Source organism: Perognathus longimembris, unplaced genomic scaffold (assembly GCF_023159225.1).
Source record: "Perognathus longimembris pacificus isolate PPM17 unplaced genomic scaffold, ASM2315922v1 HiC_scaffold_5665, whole genome shotgun sequence".
Classification (NCBI taxonomy): domain Eukaryota; kingdom Metazoa; phylum Chordata; class Mammalia; order Rodentia; family Heteromyidae; genus Perognathus; species Perognathus longimembris.
The window spans coordinates 38,278-55,481 of record NW_025961117.1 but is presented as its reverse complement, the minus strand read 5'-3'; the positions used below and the strand labels follow the sequence as shown (position 1 = coordinate 55,481).

Here is a 17,204-nt window from a genome sequence, read left to right as displayed (position 1 = left end):
ACTAGTGGCTGTTTATTTCCCCCTACCCTATTCCTGGAGCTTGAGTTCAGGACATGGGCACTGCTCCTAAGCTTTTTGTTCAAGGCTAATGCCACTCGAGCCACAGCTCCACTTCCAGCTTTTTGTTAGGTTTGGTTTGGTGTTTCATTGAAGATAAGAATCTCACAGGTAAAAAGCTATTTAAAGAGAGCCAAAACAAATGTTGTTAAACCATTGGGGCTGGACGGGAGCTCAAAGGACTGTAGAATTTAAGCAAAGAAAGGGATTATAATGATCATCAGCATCCAAATCAGAAAACTAAGACCACTGGTGCACATCAGACCTAATTAGTGACTGAGGTGCCACCAAAGACCCTATTAGACTTCTAAATCCATGTCCGCACGCACTTCAGTGCATCCGTGCAGTGCTATGGTTCCTGCTAATTGTGCCATCTGAATATGTATGTGCAGCTAAAATGAGGCTTAAACCAAAGGCCTCACACTCTTCCTTGTCTTTTTCACTCAAAGCTGGCACTTAACAACTTGTGCCATACCTCCACTTTGAGCTTTTTACTGGTTAATTGGAGCTAAGTGTCTCATGGACTTTCCTGCCCAAGCTAGCTCAGAATCACGATCCTCAGATCTCAGCCTACTGAATTGCTAGGATTATAGGTGTTAGCCAGTGCTTTTTTTTTTTTTTTTTTTGCTGGTTCTTGGGTTTTTACTCTGGGTCTGGCCCCTCTCTCTCTCTCTCTCTCTCAGCTTCTTTTGCTCAAGGCCAGTGCTCTACCATGTGAGCCACAGCTCCACTTCCAGCATTTTCTGATTTTGTTGGAAGTAAGAGTCTCATTGACTTCCCTGCCTGGGCTGGGCTTTGAACTGGGATCCTCAGATCTCTGCCTCCTCTAGGATTACAGGTGAGAGCCACCGGTGCTCAGCTACCTAGACTTTTCAGTCTGCTTGACTTGCTTGAATTTGTATTTAGGACCACCATCTCTAATAGAAAGTGTTTGAATACATCAAAGGAGGGTAAGATTGGCATTAGAAAACCCATTTACAAGTAGAAAGATTGTGAGTGAGGAACAGGAGGACATAATTGAAAATCACCTAGGAGGTGGAATAATAATAATAATAACAGCCTGAATTATAAGTTACTCACATCCATCTTATCCTCCCCTATGAGGGAGTTAACTGTTAATAACCTTTTTCAAGAGATACAAAAACTTAAAACCACTCAAGCTCAGTAGTCACCCAGGGGTAACACTACTCTTGGCTGGAAAGCCCATTTTCCTAACCACTTAGCCACCTGATCCAGTAATTATACGATTACAAAAGTAGACCTGTGCCTGGCACTGGTGGCTCATACTTGTAAAACTAGCTACTCAGTTGGCTGAGGTCTGAGGATCATGGTTCAAAGCCAGCCTGAGCAGGGAAGTTATCTTCAATTAACCACCAATCCCTTGAAGTGGAGCTGTGGCTGAATGGTAGTGAATGCTCGCCTTGAGTGTTAAAAGGTAAGGGACTTGGGGCTGGGGATATAGCCTAGTGGCAAGAGTGCCTGCCTCGGTATACCCGAGGCCCTAGGTTCGATTCCCCAGCACCACATATACAGAAAACGGCCAGAAGCGGCGCTGTGGCTCAAGTGTCAGAGTTCTAGCCTTGAGCGGGAAGAAGCCAGGGACAGTGCTTAGGCCCTGAGTCCAAGGCCCAGGACTGGCCAAAAAAATAAAAAAAAGGTAAGGGACAGTGCCTAGGCCTAGAGTTTAAGCCTAGTGCCAGCATACACACACACACACACACACACACACACACACACACACAATTGTGTAACTATCATGCAAGCTATGCATGTACTAGGCATATAATTTGAAGGTAGACATGAGGAGTTGTTCGTGTACTGAGTTAAAGAACAGGAAGGTATTTCAAGCTACAGAGGGGAAAAAATGGGAGTGGAGAGATGATAACTCTAAACCTGTTTCATCTGTGTTTCTGTCCTTGCAGTCTGTACTCAGCAAATGTTTATGGTAAAAAGTCACAGATACGATTGAAATAACTTTAGATTTAAAGCAAAGATCTAAATAACTACTGAAGGTCTTTGACAGTGTGCCAGAAAATGTTGAGCCAATCTATCCAAATGCTAGTTAGGAGCTCTGTGGCGGCTCCATAATCCTGTTGGAGGCATATAGGTTATTGTAATCTGAAATGTGTACATGAATGGTCCTAAAAATGGTCATATCTATTTGACTATCATGAACTTTCTTTTATGTTACACATACCTGTAATCATACTTGAGTATGAGCAGAACAACTTTTCTTGTTCTTGGCATTGGATAGATTCATGCTAACAATCTCCTCTTCATTTTCTTGCTTTTCTCCTTGCCAGTTCAGAATGCTGCTTTGTTGATGTGTGTGCCCACTTGTAGGAACTCCTCCATTTTCCAGTGTGACAGTACAGGCAGAGTGAAGTAGATGAGCTGTAAATACAGCTTGGCACATATTTAATTATAGAGAACAAAACATTAATATTCCAGTATAATTGGAACAACAACTACAAAACATACCATCTGGCGTCAGTGTCTCTTTTTTTTCCCTTTGAGTTAGCCCAGAACTATTTCTACAAACAGCAGCTTCCTCAGCCAAGTTAATATTAAGCCACCAGAATGGAAATCAGCCATATTACTTCCTTATTTACTTTTGTTGGGAATTGGAACTGAATGGGAATATTTCTTCTCTCACAAGTTGGCAGAAACAGCAACAAGGCAATCTGTTAGGGATGACAGGTACTCTCCCCCTCCCCCTCTCCCTCTCCCTCTCCCCCTCTCTTTCTCCCTCTCTTAAAATAATGCAGTCACTAGTCATGATGATTTTCAAGGATAAATATCATCTACATATCTGATTATTCATGATCCAAGCAAAGCTTACATTCGGCATTGCAGAAAGATGAAAAAGGTGTTGGATTTAACAAGTCTCATGCTTCTGTTACATTCTTAATAATGCCAAAGAAAGATGATAGGAAATGGTACCAAGTGATCTTCCACAAGTAGAGGATAGCCCGTTTTTTTTTTTTTAAATGTATTTACCTTTCTACCAGTCTGTTTGTTTATGCAAATACTGGGGATTGAACTCAGGGCCTAGATCCTGTCCCTTCACTTTTTCACTCAGGGCTGCACTTCTGGCTTTCTCGATGGTTAATTAGAGATAAAGAGCCTCACAGTTTCCTGCCTGAACTAGCTTCAAACCTCCATCTTCAGATCTCAGCCCTCTGAGTAACTAGGATTACAGGAGTGAGCCACTATATATTTTTATTTTTTTATGGGGGAAATGGCACTCGAATTTTCCCTCTCACCATTTTATTCTTCAGCTTCAAATGCATTGAGAACAGGCAGGCATACATTCCTAAATTTCCTCCTTTCTCTTAGGCTTTTTATCAGTATGTCTCACACTACATATCATATATAGTTAGCGGAACTAACCCCGCCATGCAAGCTTGTTTGTAAATTCCCGAATGTCTGAGACAGTGTATAACTCACCTAAGCATCATTTTTAGCACCTGGTACCATATCTTGCATGTAAATGGGTCCCTGCTGGAACTGCTGATGTAAGTTCAAGCTAGAATGAGCTGAACGATTATGATCATTCAGCCGTATCAGAGAGGGTGGAAAAAACATTTATATGATCCTAGTTGATGTAATCTTTCTTCCAAAGTAGCAGAAATCCATTCCAGCTGATTTAAGTAAATGGAGACTGAAGAATTCCATGATGTGAGTAGAAAGTGCTTAGTATTGACTTGACTTGACATAGAATGCATTTATTAAAGTCATCTAGGCAACTTTAGCAAGCTTGGCCTAAGAGTTTCAGAGTGATCACAGGGCTTTTCTAGATCCAGTCTTAAAGGTTTCTGTGAGCCAATGGCTCATATCTGTAATCCTAGCTACTCAGGAAGCTGAGGTCTGAGGATTGCAGTTCAAAGCCAGCCCAGTGTAAGTGCCTTAGATTCTTTATCTCTAATTACTACCAAAAAGCTGGAAGTGGTGCTGTGGCTCAAATGGTAGAACACTAGCATTGAGCAAAACAGCTCAGGGGCAGTGCCTTGGCCCTGAGTTCAAGTCCCAGGACTGGCACATTCACACACACACACACACAATCAGAACAGGAAGTGTGAATGAGCCTCTTGCTTCCTCATCCCCACCCCCTCCTCCTCTCTCCTTTCAACTTCTTCTAGAGTGTAGCCCAACCTGATTGCCTCAATCATCTATGTGCCTTCCTCAAATCCTCCTAAACCACAAGTGTCTCAATTTAAAAATTCCAACCACTGAGGTTCTCATCTTACTTAACTAATGGATTGACTTCCTCCTCTATCGACAAAGACAAAGTCAGGGCTTGACGAAAAGGAGCCATAAGTCGAGAAGTTCACAAGCAAGGTCCTCCACCACAATCTCAGGACACCTTAGCATCGTGATTGCAATCCAAGTTCATTTTATGTGCCTGTTTGATCCATATTATGGCAAAGATATTGAATTGCAATGCGCAAAAGAATGTGAAAATTGTAAATAAGCTAAAAAATGGAAATTGCATAGTGGTGACACTATTACAGTATGTGGGAATCTTTATTTTTAAATGGTTGTATATTATGCTAAGTAAAAGTGTTTCACAATGATGAGATTGTATAGTATCTATTCTAATTCAGTAACTGAAAAAAATATCAACAAACTGACAACTACAGTAAATTCGGTGATTGCCAAACTGTATGCTTAATATAGACTGAGCTGGTGCCAGTGGCTTCTCCTTATAATTTTTGCTACTCAAAAGGTTGAGATCTGAGGATCACAGTTTTAATCCAAAATGAGACCCTTATCTCTGATTAACCACCACAAGAAAAAAAAAAAAAGCCAGAAGTGGACTGCCAGAAAACTAGAAGTGGCACTGTAACTCAACATGGTAGAATCCTAGCCTTGAGCTCAAGGATCAGGGACAGCACCCAGGCCCAGAGTTCAAGCCCCACAACGGACAAAAAAAGAAAAAAATACTACATAGTCTCTCTGCCTTTCAGGCCTTCCTATAAGAAAGCAGGATTCCATCCAGATTCTCCTACTACTTTCTAGCTAATACTAATAAAAAAAAGTCCCTGCGAGGTTTACAACATAGATTACATCATTTGTTAAATCCACTGTAGTGCCAAAATCTTTATTTTCTTCAGTGTCATTGTAATAGGTTTTAGGACAAAATGGAAACAAGCCTGTGTTTAATCCCCCAAATAGAGCCAGAGTCTGTAGTCTTGTTTTCTTCTCAATAGTCTAGCCTTAAACCTTAAGAGAGTTCAAAAGATTGTCATTATTCAACCATCCTTTCAAGGGCTAATGAAAATTAAATGACATTTAAAACTGCTTGTAATTCAGACATTGAGGAGTTTAATGGCAAAATACAATGATCCATTGCTTTTTTATGTTCTCTGATCAGGCAGCCTTCATATGAGTATAGATGGTTTAAATGTCATTTTCAAAACTAATTATCCTGAGTCTTTACAAGAATAAAACTAGATATTTCATCCCATTTTTTATACAAGTATAAATTGAAATTTTTCTTTGAGAGAGCCAGTGATTTAAAGGGGGAATGAAATTAGCAGCCAGATAATCATAAACACCTAGTCTCTTAGACTGGTCTTTTATTTTGCTTTTTATCCATGATATTTGGTTCTTTTAAATTTGTGTGATAATCCTGCCTTATATTTTTTTATTTGCATTTCTACCAACTGCATACTTAGGCTGCCATTTCCCTTAGCTAATTTTACTAGACTTTGAGCTGGAAATTTGGCCTTCCTACATGCTTTTAAACATACTGTTTGTCTCAATTCTGGAGAAACTCCTAATGGAAAATTCCTCTAGGACGTTTGCCAAAGAGGAAGGTTTTATAGCCTGAGAAGGCACTATCTCTATTTATGTACTTAATACAATTTTGTTTCTAACAGTAAGATAAAAAAATCCACCTCAGGTGTATCTGTATTATTCATACTTAATTTATATATGCACTGGGATTACACCAATTTTGAACTCCACAATTATGATTATGACGAACCAGTTGATTTCCATTATTGATACAACAACAGATGTAATGGTTCAGGTTGAAATAAAAAGATCATTAAGCTAAGTATTTTAGCCTTCATTGGCTCCCTGATGCATAGAATTTGTTAGTGTGAAATAGAACCATAGCATTTCTGAACTAGAATTGTCCTTAGAGGATGCTTCTTGACAAATAAGAGAGCAGAAAGCCCAGAGAGAAGGCTGCTTGCCAGGGCTGTACAGCTGGGAGCAAAGCTAGGCCCTGGAGCCTCACGCCTATTGTTTCTCAATTCATTGCTGATTCTACTACCATCTCTGTGTAAGATTTTTGAGGTACTCTTCTCTCTGATCACTGCCTGATGTCAGCCCCAATTATTCTAATCAGGTTCATATCTATTTATTTCTAGAACATATAGTTTCACCCTATTATAAACCTCACTTGGTTAAACCTTATATCTGGCTTTCTTTTAGGTTCATCTCAACTTACCTCTTTTCAATCTTGAAGTTTCCAAGATATACTTGGATCTATCTTTTTTCCTTTTTTTTTTTTTAAACTTCTCTACCAAGCAGTGCATCTTCAATTGTGCCCTTGTTACAGCAGAGCTGCTTTTGTGTTTCCTAAATCCAAACAAGATTTTTTGTTGTTGTTGTTATTGTTGTTTTCTCTCCCATGAAGCCACATTGTTGCTTATTCATTTTAGTGGTGATTGTGCCAGCTGCTTTTCTTGGGAAGATGTCAATTTCAACCACATGGCTCTCCCAGAAGCAAATTAGACATCTGACGCCTCTTTTCCCCCAAGCTTTGAATTCTCAGCAAATTCCCACTCAGGTGATGGCGTCATCATAGCCAAAGAGGGCACCAGCATTTCTATGGAGTGTCTTCTCACAGTCGGTCCCCATGAAGATGTCCATTGGTACAACTCAAAAGGACAACAGCTGGATGGCAGAGGCAAAGTAATTGTGTCAGGCTATAATGTATCAATGTATCGGACTCCTTCATATTCTTTATTCTCAGACACATGTAGCAAGAAAACTCAAAAAACATGATGCCAGGATGAATAGCTTAAAGCTTCTTTTTTTAAACTTTATTATATGTTTAATTCTATTATGAACAAAATTGTATACCTGTTTTGATATCTTCATGGGGGCGGGCGGGGACCAAATGATGACACAAAGATGGCTTAAAGCAGATTCCATCAGGATGTTATAAGTTTATGTATCAACAATGAAGAGAGAATTAAAAACAGCTGATGGGCTGGGAATATGGCCTAGGGGCAAGAGTGCTTGCCTTGTATACATGAAGCCCTGGGTTTGATTCCCCAGCACCACATATAAAGAAGATGGCCAGAAGCGGCGCTGTGGCTCAAGGGGCAGAGTGCTAGCCTTGAGCAAAAGAGAAGCCATCAACAGTGTTCAGGCCCTGAGTCCAAGGCCCAGGCCTGGCAAAGAAAAAAGAAAAAAAACCCAGCATGTATGAGAGGTTGATGTTGCCGTGTTGGTATATCTGCTGTGGAATTCTAATGGCATTGGCCGGTCCTTTTCTCAGCCCAGGGTGTGACAATGCTAGTAGTTGGGAAAGGCTGGGTGTGGGCCCCACTTCTTGTCTTCAGCTGGGACTGAGCGATGTCAGCCAGTGTACTCTGGCTCTTTTCCAGAAGCAAGTCTCCTCTATAAACAACATCTTCCAGACAGGTAGCAGTTTCGTGGTTCTCTTCCTCTAGCTTGTGCAAGCTAGCAGCCTGTAATGCAGCTGTGGATTCTTCACTGGGTAAGGAATCTATCAAAACATCAATGTCTTTTGCTGTCCGGGAAATCAGTGCAGCAAAAAGCTGAGCATATTCTTCTGTTGGGTTAGCTGGCTGGTCTTTGTTAATTGCTGATTGAATGTTATTAAATGAAGCTGGCAGACCACACTGTTACAATACTCCAATGGCATTACAAAACTGATCTGCAAGCGAGTTCACCGCGTCTTGGAGCTGCGTGAGGCGGTCCGCCATGTTGTTCCCACCAGCCAGCTTAAAGCTTCTTGAAAGGCCCCAGAATATTATACCTATTAAAAGGAACAAAGCAATTATTTAACCAGAAAGGGAAAAATGTATTAAGGAATAGTTATAAATGTAAAAGGTCTTTCCAGGATGACAGTGAGTTATTTTCCTTCCTCATTGGAAGTTTGGTTTCCTTCTTCATGGAAGTTAAATGAGGGCAGCAATGTACAGTTGTTCAGTCAGCATACTGTTCAGAGCCAGAGGTGTCAGCTGCATGTGTACGTACATCAAAGAGGGATTTGGCTGGACTTTTAAAAAGAAAAAAAAATCCAGGTGCTGGTGGCTCATGCTTATAATCCTAGCTATTCAGGAGGCTGAGATCTGAGGGTCACAGTTTGAAGCCATTCTAGGCATGAAAGTTGATGAAACTCCTATCTCCAATTAACCACCAGAAAACCAGAAATGGCACTGTGGCTCAAAGTGGTAGAGCACCAGCCATGAGGAAAAATACTCATGGACAGCACTGAGCCCCCAAGTTTAAGCCCCGTACCCGACCCAACAAAAGAAGAGTAATAGGTTCTAAAAGTCCTTCCAGCTCATGTGTACACGTGTGTGCCTCTGTGTGTATGTGTGTGGAGGGGTGTTGTATGCGTCCATTGGTACTAGGACGCACACTTTCGTTTGGCTTTTTTGCTCAAGGCTACCTACCACTTCAGCCCTTGAGCCACAGCTCTAGTTCCATCTTCTTGCTGGTTAAATGGAGATTAAGAGTCTCATATACTTTCCTGCCTGGGTTGGCTTCCAGCCAGAATCCTCAGATCTCAGCCCCCTGCATAGCTGGGGTTACAGGTATGAGACACAAGGACCTAGCTGCTCATTTCTTTTCTATTCCATACTTTACTTGAAAACAGGGAAGTTTCTCTTCCATTTTTTATTCCTCAGTCTTAAAAATTACATGAACATGATAATCAACTAAGATTTACTTTTTGATAGGTTTTAATTTTATTATATTTGTGGAACTGTCAATTAGTAATCAATACTAGAACGATGTTTATAATGAGTACTTAAACTATAATGTCCCTCAAAAGGAGTTGCCATGAAAAGCCAGAGGTGAAAATTCAATTCTGGGATCTCTACAAAATAAACACCCTGGAAAAAGCCACCTTATTTTTTTTTGGGGGGGGGGGGGTCGGGTGGTTCAGGGCTTGGGCACTGTCCCTGAGCTTCTTTTGCTCAGAGCTAGCATTCTATCACTTGAGCCATAGTGCCACTTCCAGCTTTTTCTGTGTATGTGGTACTGAGGAATGGAACCAAGGACTTCATGCATGCTAGGCAAGCACTCTACTACTAAGCGACATTCCCAGCCACCACTATAATTTTTGTTTGTTGGTTTGCTGGCAGTGTTTTGCTAGAAAGAACCTAGCCCCTTGAAATATAAAGGATGTCAGTTATTCATATTATCTTGGAAACTACTAGAGGAGGTAATTAGTAATTCCTTCTTTGGTATTCATACACAAAGGATAAGAGATGTCACACAGCTCCTAGCATGCATGAGAAAACTAAGGGGCAGCACCAAGGCCCTGAGTTCAAGTCTCAGGACTGGCACATGGAAAAAGAAAATGTATCAATCCTTTTAAATAAGATTCCCTAGAATGGTGCCGAGAATGTGTATTTCAAACATTATTTGGAGTTCCACATTTGAACCTACCACACTATTACCCCTTTCTCTCCCTTCTGTAGGATAGCCTGAAGAAACACATCTGAGACTTGAATTATTCAGTGTGACCATTCTAGACTGCTGCATAAACAAAGCCTTATGTTAGGACAAAACCTGCCAAGCTCAATGGCAGTTCATTTTCCTGGGTGTTTTGTGTTTGTTTGTTTTTTAACTTTGAAAACCACTAACATCGATCATTGGTGCGTTCAGCAACAGCCCTGGAAAATTGTATTAAGTTTTATGAATCTCAAGTGCGAGGAGTTTGAAGAGCATGTCAGTCTAGAGTAAGGTTCATAAATCTTGAGCTATTATCCGCAAGTGAGCTGGAGTTTCCATGATGGTCATTGTGCCCTGGTTTATTAATGGAGTTTATGGAGTTCTTTGATTCAAAGAGCATCGTTTCATAGCTGAGTTCAGAGAACAGAAACTTATAGGATAATGGCTGTAGTTATAGCTACATATTTTCCCCTTTTTTGCATTAATGAAGTGATAGCTACTAACAAATAAATCTAGCTTGAACTTAGCTCAATTTTGATGGGCACAGTCCAGAGTACATATTAATGTGTCCATCCCTAAAATAATTCAGACCCATAGACCCTTGATGAAAGCTTTCTCTTTCCTTTTTTGGGGGGGCCAGTCCTGGGCAGTGTCCCTAAGCTTCTGTGCTCAAGGCTAACACTCCACTACTTATGACACAGCTCCACTTCTGGATTTTTGTGGTTAATTGGAGATTAGAGTCTCACAGAGGGCTGGAAATGTGGTTTAGCAGTAGAGTGCTTGCCTGGCATGCATGAAGCCCTGGGTTTGATTCCTCGGCACCACATAAACAGAAAAGGCTGGAAGTGGCACTGTGGTTCAAGTGGTAGAGTGGTAGCCTTGAGTAAAAAGAAACCAGGGACAGGCTCTAGGACTAGCAAAAAAAAGAAAAAAAAAGTGCATTGTGAAAAGTGAACAAGCCAACACAGTCACAACTAAATAAAAATAATAGAAATTATAACCCATCACTCCAGAAATGACCATAGTTTCATATTTCTGAAGTATGGTATATGCTTTATATTTCTAGAGTGTATCTTAGTATCTTTACAGGCATAGGTTGTGGTATACAAAAATGTTTTAGAGATTACTCATTGAGTATCAAGTACTGCTTAGACACACTTGTCTCCCTGACTTTTTTTTTTAATTAGTCATGAGGCTTGAACTCAGGGCCTGGGGCTGGGCACTGTCCCTGAGCTCTTTTTCTCAAGGCTAATGCTCAGCCACAGTACCACTTCTGATTTTCTGTTGGTTAGCTGGAAATAATAGTCTCAAAGACTTTCCTGCCCAGGCTGGCTTCGAACCATGTTCCTCATATCTCAGCATCCTGAATAGCAAGGATTACAAAGCCAACAGCACCCAGCCTCAAACACTTTTTATGTCTAGCAGTAAAAAGGAAATGATGACATTTATTAGTGTCACAAAGGAAGATCTTGATTTTTTTAAAAAATTCCAAGCTAATTAAATTCTGGCAGTAGATATAAGGTGTGTGCGTGTGTGTGCGTGTGTGGTTTAAACAGAGGAATCTAACCAATGCATTAAATGGCTTTTATAAAAAAGTGGGACACTGAAGAGGCCATTTGCATGTTAATTGATTTTTATGCATATATGTATATCTTTTAATTCTGTTGGATTTATCAGGTGGAAAATGGCTGGTTTCTGATCACTTTCTAAACATCACCAACGTAGCCTTTGACGATCGCGGGCTGTACACATGTTTTGTCACCTCTCCCGTGCGTGCCTCCTACTCTGTCACCCTCTGTGTGATCTTCACCTCCAGAGACATGAGCATCTACTACATGATCGTTTGCCTCCTTGCCTTCACCATCACGCTCATCCTGAACGTCACATGGCTGTGTATGATAAGCAGCCATCTCCGCAAGACCGAGAAGGCCATCAACGAGTTCTTCAGAACTGAAGGGGCCAAGAAACTCCAGAAGGCCTTTGAGATCGCCAAGCACATCCCCATCATCACTTCCGCCAAGACTCTGGAGCTCGCCAAAGTCACTCAGTTCAAGACCATGGAGTTTGCTAGCTATATCAAAGAGCTGGCCAGAAGCGTGCCCCTCCCACCTCTGATTCTCAATTGCCGGGCATTTGTGGAGGAGATGTTTGAAGCCGTGGGAGTGGATGATCCTGATGACGTGGGGGAAAGAATGAAGGAGAGACCTGCCTTGGATGCCCAAGGGGGCATCTATGTGATCAACCCAGAGATGGGGCGGAGTACCTCCCCAGGAGGAGATTCGGATGATGGCTCTCTCAACGAACAAGGTCAAGAAATAGCAGTCCAGGTGTCCGTCCATCTCCAGTCAGAGACCAAAAGTATTGGCACGGATTCTCAAGACAGCAGCCACCCCGATGAAACAGGGTCTGCAGAATCGAGCTCGAACCACAGAGACGGGACAGACGAACACTTCCAGCTGTGAGGCCACTTGCTACCAACCACAGCGGCTCAGGAAAGAACCTGCTTCTCAAAGTAACTTTTCTTTTTTACCATAAGATGACTGGGATTTTCCCCTCAAATAGGAAGCACATCAGAGTATGAATTGCCAAAAATCTTCATAAAACTGTGGCATCCTTTCTGACATTTCTTTGTCATTTTCCCTGAGCTTCCTTAAGCAACACATGTTAAAGATTTAAAGGCATCCAAGCAATAAACAGGTTGGGGGAGAAAAAGGCACAATTCTCCTGCTCAGAGGTAACCTACCCTTCTGTTGACATGTGAGCTTTTCCCATCAGTAAGATGAAAGATTTGAATTTGATGAGATCTAAAGTTAGTTTCCTTGCCCATAATTTCTTACCTTTAAACTTTATATAACCATCTTCAGCACATCTCTTGAGTAAACTTTTCCCTAGAGTTTTAGTCCCTCGTTGTGGAAAAGACCAAGCTGAGATTTTGTTCTACGTTCTAATTTAATCTACATCCATGCATAGCACACAGAGGTATAGATACTTTTTCAGTGGTCTGCCACCTTAAATCTTCTTGGTGGAGCACATGACTGTGTTATATGTCCGCTCCTCTGCCTCTGATGAATAATGGATTTTGATATTCTATTAATACTTTCTCAGACTTGTCCTTAAAAAAATATACTGGACTCTACAAGTGGGTTGTGTGTTTAGGATCCCATTCTAGGATAAAACCCATATTCCTTTTCAGACTTCTATCGACACTCTTGCCCTCCTTGGTCTTAAAATGGTGCTAAAGGTTGCATGCCTCTCTGTGTCTTTGCTTGTTTTCTTTATACGTTGATGGTTTGAGTGGGCTCCCGAAGCGGAATTTTGAGGTAGGACTGCTTTTGTGGGCTCCCTGGGAAGCACTTACCTGAACTAAGGTTAGATGAATGTGTTTGGCCTATTATTGTGTTAAAGTACACACATGAATCACCTACACATAAAGGAGGAGAAAAATGATGGATGAGACCACCCCGTTCCGCTCTGTGCAATAAACACCTCAGGTGGCATTATTTGCCTGCCTGAGATCTGATATCATGGAATTGTAAATACTCTCCAGGAAGCTTGGTGCCATGAAAGTTAAAGAGTTCAGCTGTGGGGCTCCATTTGGCACTTCATGTGGCTTCATTAGGTTCCTGATTATGGAAGCATTACTTGAACCTGTGTGTCTCATTGTCAAGACTCACCAGAAGTGATACCAGTGAGCTTCCACAGCCAGATGATAATGCTGCCTTCTCTGTCTCAGGCTGTTTCCATGGAAACCTCCAGAGACAAACAAAAGCTACCAATTGTTTTCGCCAAAGCTTGCCTTGGCTCCTAGACATGTATTTCTGTAAGGAAAATCGTTTTCATACACATGGTTATGAGAACAAGGGCTCTTTAGCATATCTTAGAGCATAGGACACTTTAATTCCCTTTCCACCATGTTTCTCTGATAATAGTAATGAGAAATCGTTAAAATACATTGTGGAAGGGTAATCTCCTGAATGTTCCTCAGATCTTCAGTTACTGAACTCCATTCCTGCCCTAATCTAGCAGGTTTGAGGTCATTTCTTGGGCCCTATTAACAGGAAAGGTTTTTACTTCTTGTGTTCTCAGAAGGGGTGTCAGTGTTTAGAACCCTGAGGTAGAACACAGATAATGATCCAAGTGCTAGAAAACAGTGCTGTCGTAAAAACAAAATACTGAAAACAATCTATAAGCTTGCACAAATAGTATTGCATTTAAAGTTAAGTGTAAGCTGCTCCACTGTATCCTGCATATAAGTTATTTTTGAAACATAATTGTAGGTACTAGGTATGGTGGTACATGCTGTTATCTTAGTACTTAGAAAGAGTAGGTTCAAGGTCAGCCTGAGCAGACTTTTTGTCTCAATCAAAGGGGAAGTTGATGGGAATATTACTCAATAGTAGAGTGCTTTCCTGTTATGCTTAAGGCCCTAGGTTCAAGCATCAGAACCTACAAAAATATGTATATAATTGATGGTCATTCTTCCAGGTTATAGTGCCACTAAGTAAGTTAGAATTAATTAGGTGTTGGTTGTTACTTTGTAAAGGTAGTCTTTGATTGTTGTTCATTTGTTTGTTCTTTTGTACCAGTACTGGGGCTTGAACTCAGGACCTGGGTGCTGTCTTTGAGATTTTGTGCTCAAGGCTGGCCCTCTGCCACTTGAGCCACAGCTCCATTTCTAGCTTTTTGGTGGTTAATTACATGTAAGAGACTCCCAGGTGTTCCTGCCCAGTCTGGCTTTGAACCTCAATCCTCAGATCTCAGCCTCCTGGGTAGCTAGGATTACAGGCACAAGCTACCAGCACCTAGCTATGAAACTAGTTTTTTAGAAAGGGGGGGAGAACCACCACCACTTTAGTAACATTTAACCCATTCTCTTTATATGTATCTAGCAGTTTCATCTTCTTGTAAGAGCCTTGTTCTTTGAACTTGACCTCTGAATTAGTCTTTTGACAATAACTGGTGTAATTATATTTTTACCTTGCTGAATTTTATAATAAACAAATGCCTGCTCCCAACAAAATGTATTTAGAATAAGTCTTTTATCTCATACATAAATTTTGCATTTTCGCAGGACCATCCTTAAGTGAAATAGTTGTGAAATAAATTTCCCCAAAATTGACACTTAAATATCTTCCTATCTGTATAGATTGCTTATACACAGACTCTTTGAGTTGATCTCCTAACACTGCTTATGATCAGTTTGATAACTGCCTGTCCTCAGATGTGCATCTATTATAATGGGTTAATTCTTTGTTTTCCGTTCCCCCTTTTTATTGAGGGGGGGAAGGGGACCAGGACTTGAACTCAGTATTGATGCTTTCACTCACTGGCTAGCACTCTACGAACTGAGCCACATCTCCAAGCCCCTTCTTCTTTACTCTTTCTTCCTCTCCTTCCCTCTCATTCTTTCCTGACAGGGTCTTACTGTGTAGGCCAAACTGGCCTTGAATTCAAGATCCTCCCATCACAGCCTTCCAAATGCTAGAACTACTGATGTTCTCCACTCTATCTGGTTTTAGAGCTTACTTCTAGAGTCAGGCCCCCTGAGGTTTCTATTTTCTACTCACCACTTTCATATAAGCTTTCAAAAGTACTAACCTGAGGGCTGGGAAGGTGGCTTAGAGGTACAATGCTTGCCTAGCATGCATAAATCCCTGGGTTCAATTCCTCAGCACCACATACACTGAAAGAACCAGAAGTGGTGTTTTGGCTCAAGAGGTAGAGTACTAGCTTTGAGCACCCAGGGACAGTGCTCAGTCCCTGAGTTCAAGCCCCAGGACTGGCAAAAAGAAAAAAGGAAGCTAGCTGCACAGGTATGGTGCAGGAATTCCTGAACCTACTCCTAGGGCAGATCACATTGGGAAAACCACTGGAGCAGTCAGAAGCAGTGCCATACAGCACAGGAGGAACCTGGCATCCAGAGAGAGCCTACCAGCCTTCTCTTGGAGGCCCCGGGGGCTGGGGGCAGGAGGGGAGGGCCAGTGTGACAGCTATGGGAATGGCTCTTCTAATAGTAGTGAGACTTGCGTAGACACACTGGCAGCCTAGAGAGACTGGGAGTCACGGAACAGGAAGTGGAGAGACAATCAGAGGGTAGCCATACCACAAAACACGCAGCACATACCTTCCAGAATTCATAGTTGTTTTGCTCAAGGCTAGCAATCTACCACTCAAGCCATAACTCTACTTCTAGAGCTTTTGTCAATAGGCAGAGATAAGAGCCTCATGAAATGTTCTGTCTGGGTTGGCTTTGAACCGCAATCCTCAGATCTCACTCTCCTGAAGTAAGAAGGATTACAGGTGTGAGCCACTGGTGCCTGGCTCAACACTTCCTAGTGGATACAATTCCATTTCCAGTCTTGTCACCACACTGCCTGTCCTGGTAACTACAGCGCTGTTCTAGCCATGGTGTGAGCTAGTGATCCCGGCCTAGCAGCCACATTATGCTCCACTCAAGGATGACATCAGCAGGCTAGAATATTTCTTTGAATAGATACCACCCAGGTAGAGGCAATTACGACACGTGGAGAGGAAGAGGCTGAGCTGGAATCTGTCAGTCCCTTGAATTCTGAAGCTCATGAGATCAGAAAGAGACAGCAACTAGTAGCACGGCATTCTAGAATGCCCTAGGGAAGACCACAGGAGTTCCCTGAGGAAGGAAGCTCATGTACATGAACAGAGTAATTGTGTGAGATGGGGATCCATTGAGCCCCCTGAAAGACGAGACGGCCCAGCTCATCGTTATCCATGGAGTTTGAAACTTCCAGAACACAAAATCTGCCCATACCTGGCAGCAGCAGTTTTCTCCAGGGAAGGGTAAGATCTGATCGCAGTCGTGGTTCTGAAACAGGTGAGTGAAGAGCTTCCTAAGGACAGCTTGGCTAATACCCCATCTAGTGGGAGGTGAGAGTGGAAGGGAGCCCCGAAACTAGAGAGGGAAAGCTGGGGGTCTGGCTCCTCACACTGGCCAGAGTTCACAGCAGGCCTCCTGTCTGAACTTCAGCACCACAAACAACTTGATACTTTGGCTGAATCCAACTCAACCTACATACCAACCTACCAGTGTGCCTGCCCTCCCCTCTCTCTGTGTCTGTCTCTGCCTATCTCTGTCTCTCTCTGTCTCTCTCTCTCTCCCGCTCCCGTACATATTCCTGGCACTGTGATTTTTCCACTGATGACCAAACATGGAGAAAGAGTAAGAGATGGCTATGCCAGCCACATGCCCAGTCTAGACTGGAAACCTATTTTTTACATGGGAACAAATTCTCAAGATCAGAATTGGCCACAGGCAATGTTTGGAATATTCTGGAATTACAGAAAACTCAATGGTTGCTTATTTGGACAATTAAGAATAGGAATCTCAGGAATATCAACTTAGGTTTGGGGGCGGCGGGGAGGAGGTGTTTGTTTGCTTGGTCCTGACATTTGAACTGTCCCTAGCTTTTCAGTTGAAGTAAAGGTGATGTACAAAG

At 42.0% G+C, this 17,204-nt stretch overlaps 1 protein-coding gene, 1 long non-coding RNA gene and 1 pseudogene across 4 annotated transcripts; 2 read left to right on the top strand and 1 right to left on the bottom strand.

Moving 5' to 3' along the window:
* Positions 1 to 684: 684 nt before the first annotated feature.
* Positions 685 to 12,975, top strand: LOC125345478. The gene is made up of 3 exons (XR_007209740.1): positions 685 to 695; positions 5,874 to 5,879; positions 12,246 to 12,975. It is a non-coding gene; the product is annotated as an uncharacterized LOC125345478 (long non-coding RNA).
* LOC125345476 (microfibril-associated glycoprotein 3-like) lies at positions 6,786 to 12,975 on the top strand. 3 transcript variants are annotated; one of them, XM_048337619.1, is made up of 2 exons: positions 6,786 to 6,985; positions 11,407 to 12,975. In XM_048337619.1, the coding sequence occupies exons 1-2, from the start codon at positions 6,904 to 6,906 to the stop codon at positions 12,192 to 12,194; spliced, it is 870 nt and encodes a 289-aa protein (XP_048193576.1). In that variant the 5' UTR covers positions 6,786 to 6,903; the 3' UTR covers positions 12,195 to 12,975. The 3 variants fall into 3 exon arrangements, with proteins under 3 accessions (XP_048193576.1, XP_048193575.1, XP_048193578.1); XM_048337618.1 differs by having other exon boundaries at positions 6,786 to 6,988; positions 11,410 to 12,975; XM_048337621.1 differs by lacking the exon at positions 6,786 to 6,985 and adding an exon at positions 8,277 to 8,281 and having other exon boundaries at positions 11,410 to 12,975.
* On the bottom strand, positions 7,768 to 8,039 carry LOC125345477 (annotated as a pseudogene).
* Positions 12,976 to 17,204: the final 4,229 nt, after the last annotated feature.

Bases quoted from the DNA above. Each gene is read 5' to 3' on its own strand.
- LOC125345476 (XM_048337619.1), top strand. From the start codon at position 6,904: ATGGAGTGTCTTCTCACAGTCGGTCCCCATGAAGATGTCCATTGGTAC. The intron at 6,986-11,406 runs AAGTAATTGTGT...TGTTGGATTTAT, and splicing joins ACAGCTGGATGGCAGAGGCA to CAGGTGGAAAATGGCTGGTT.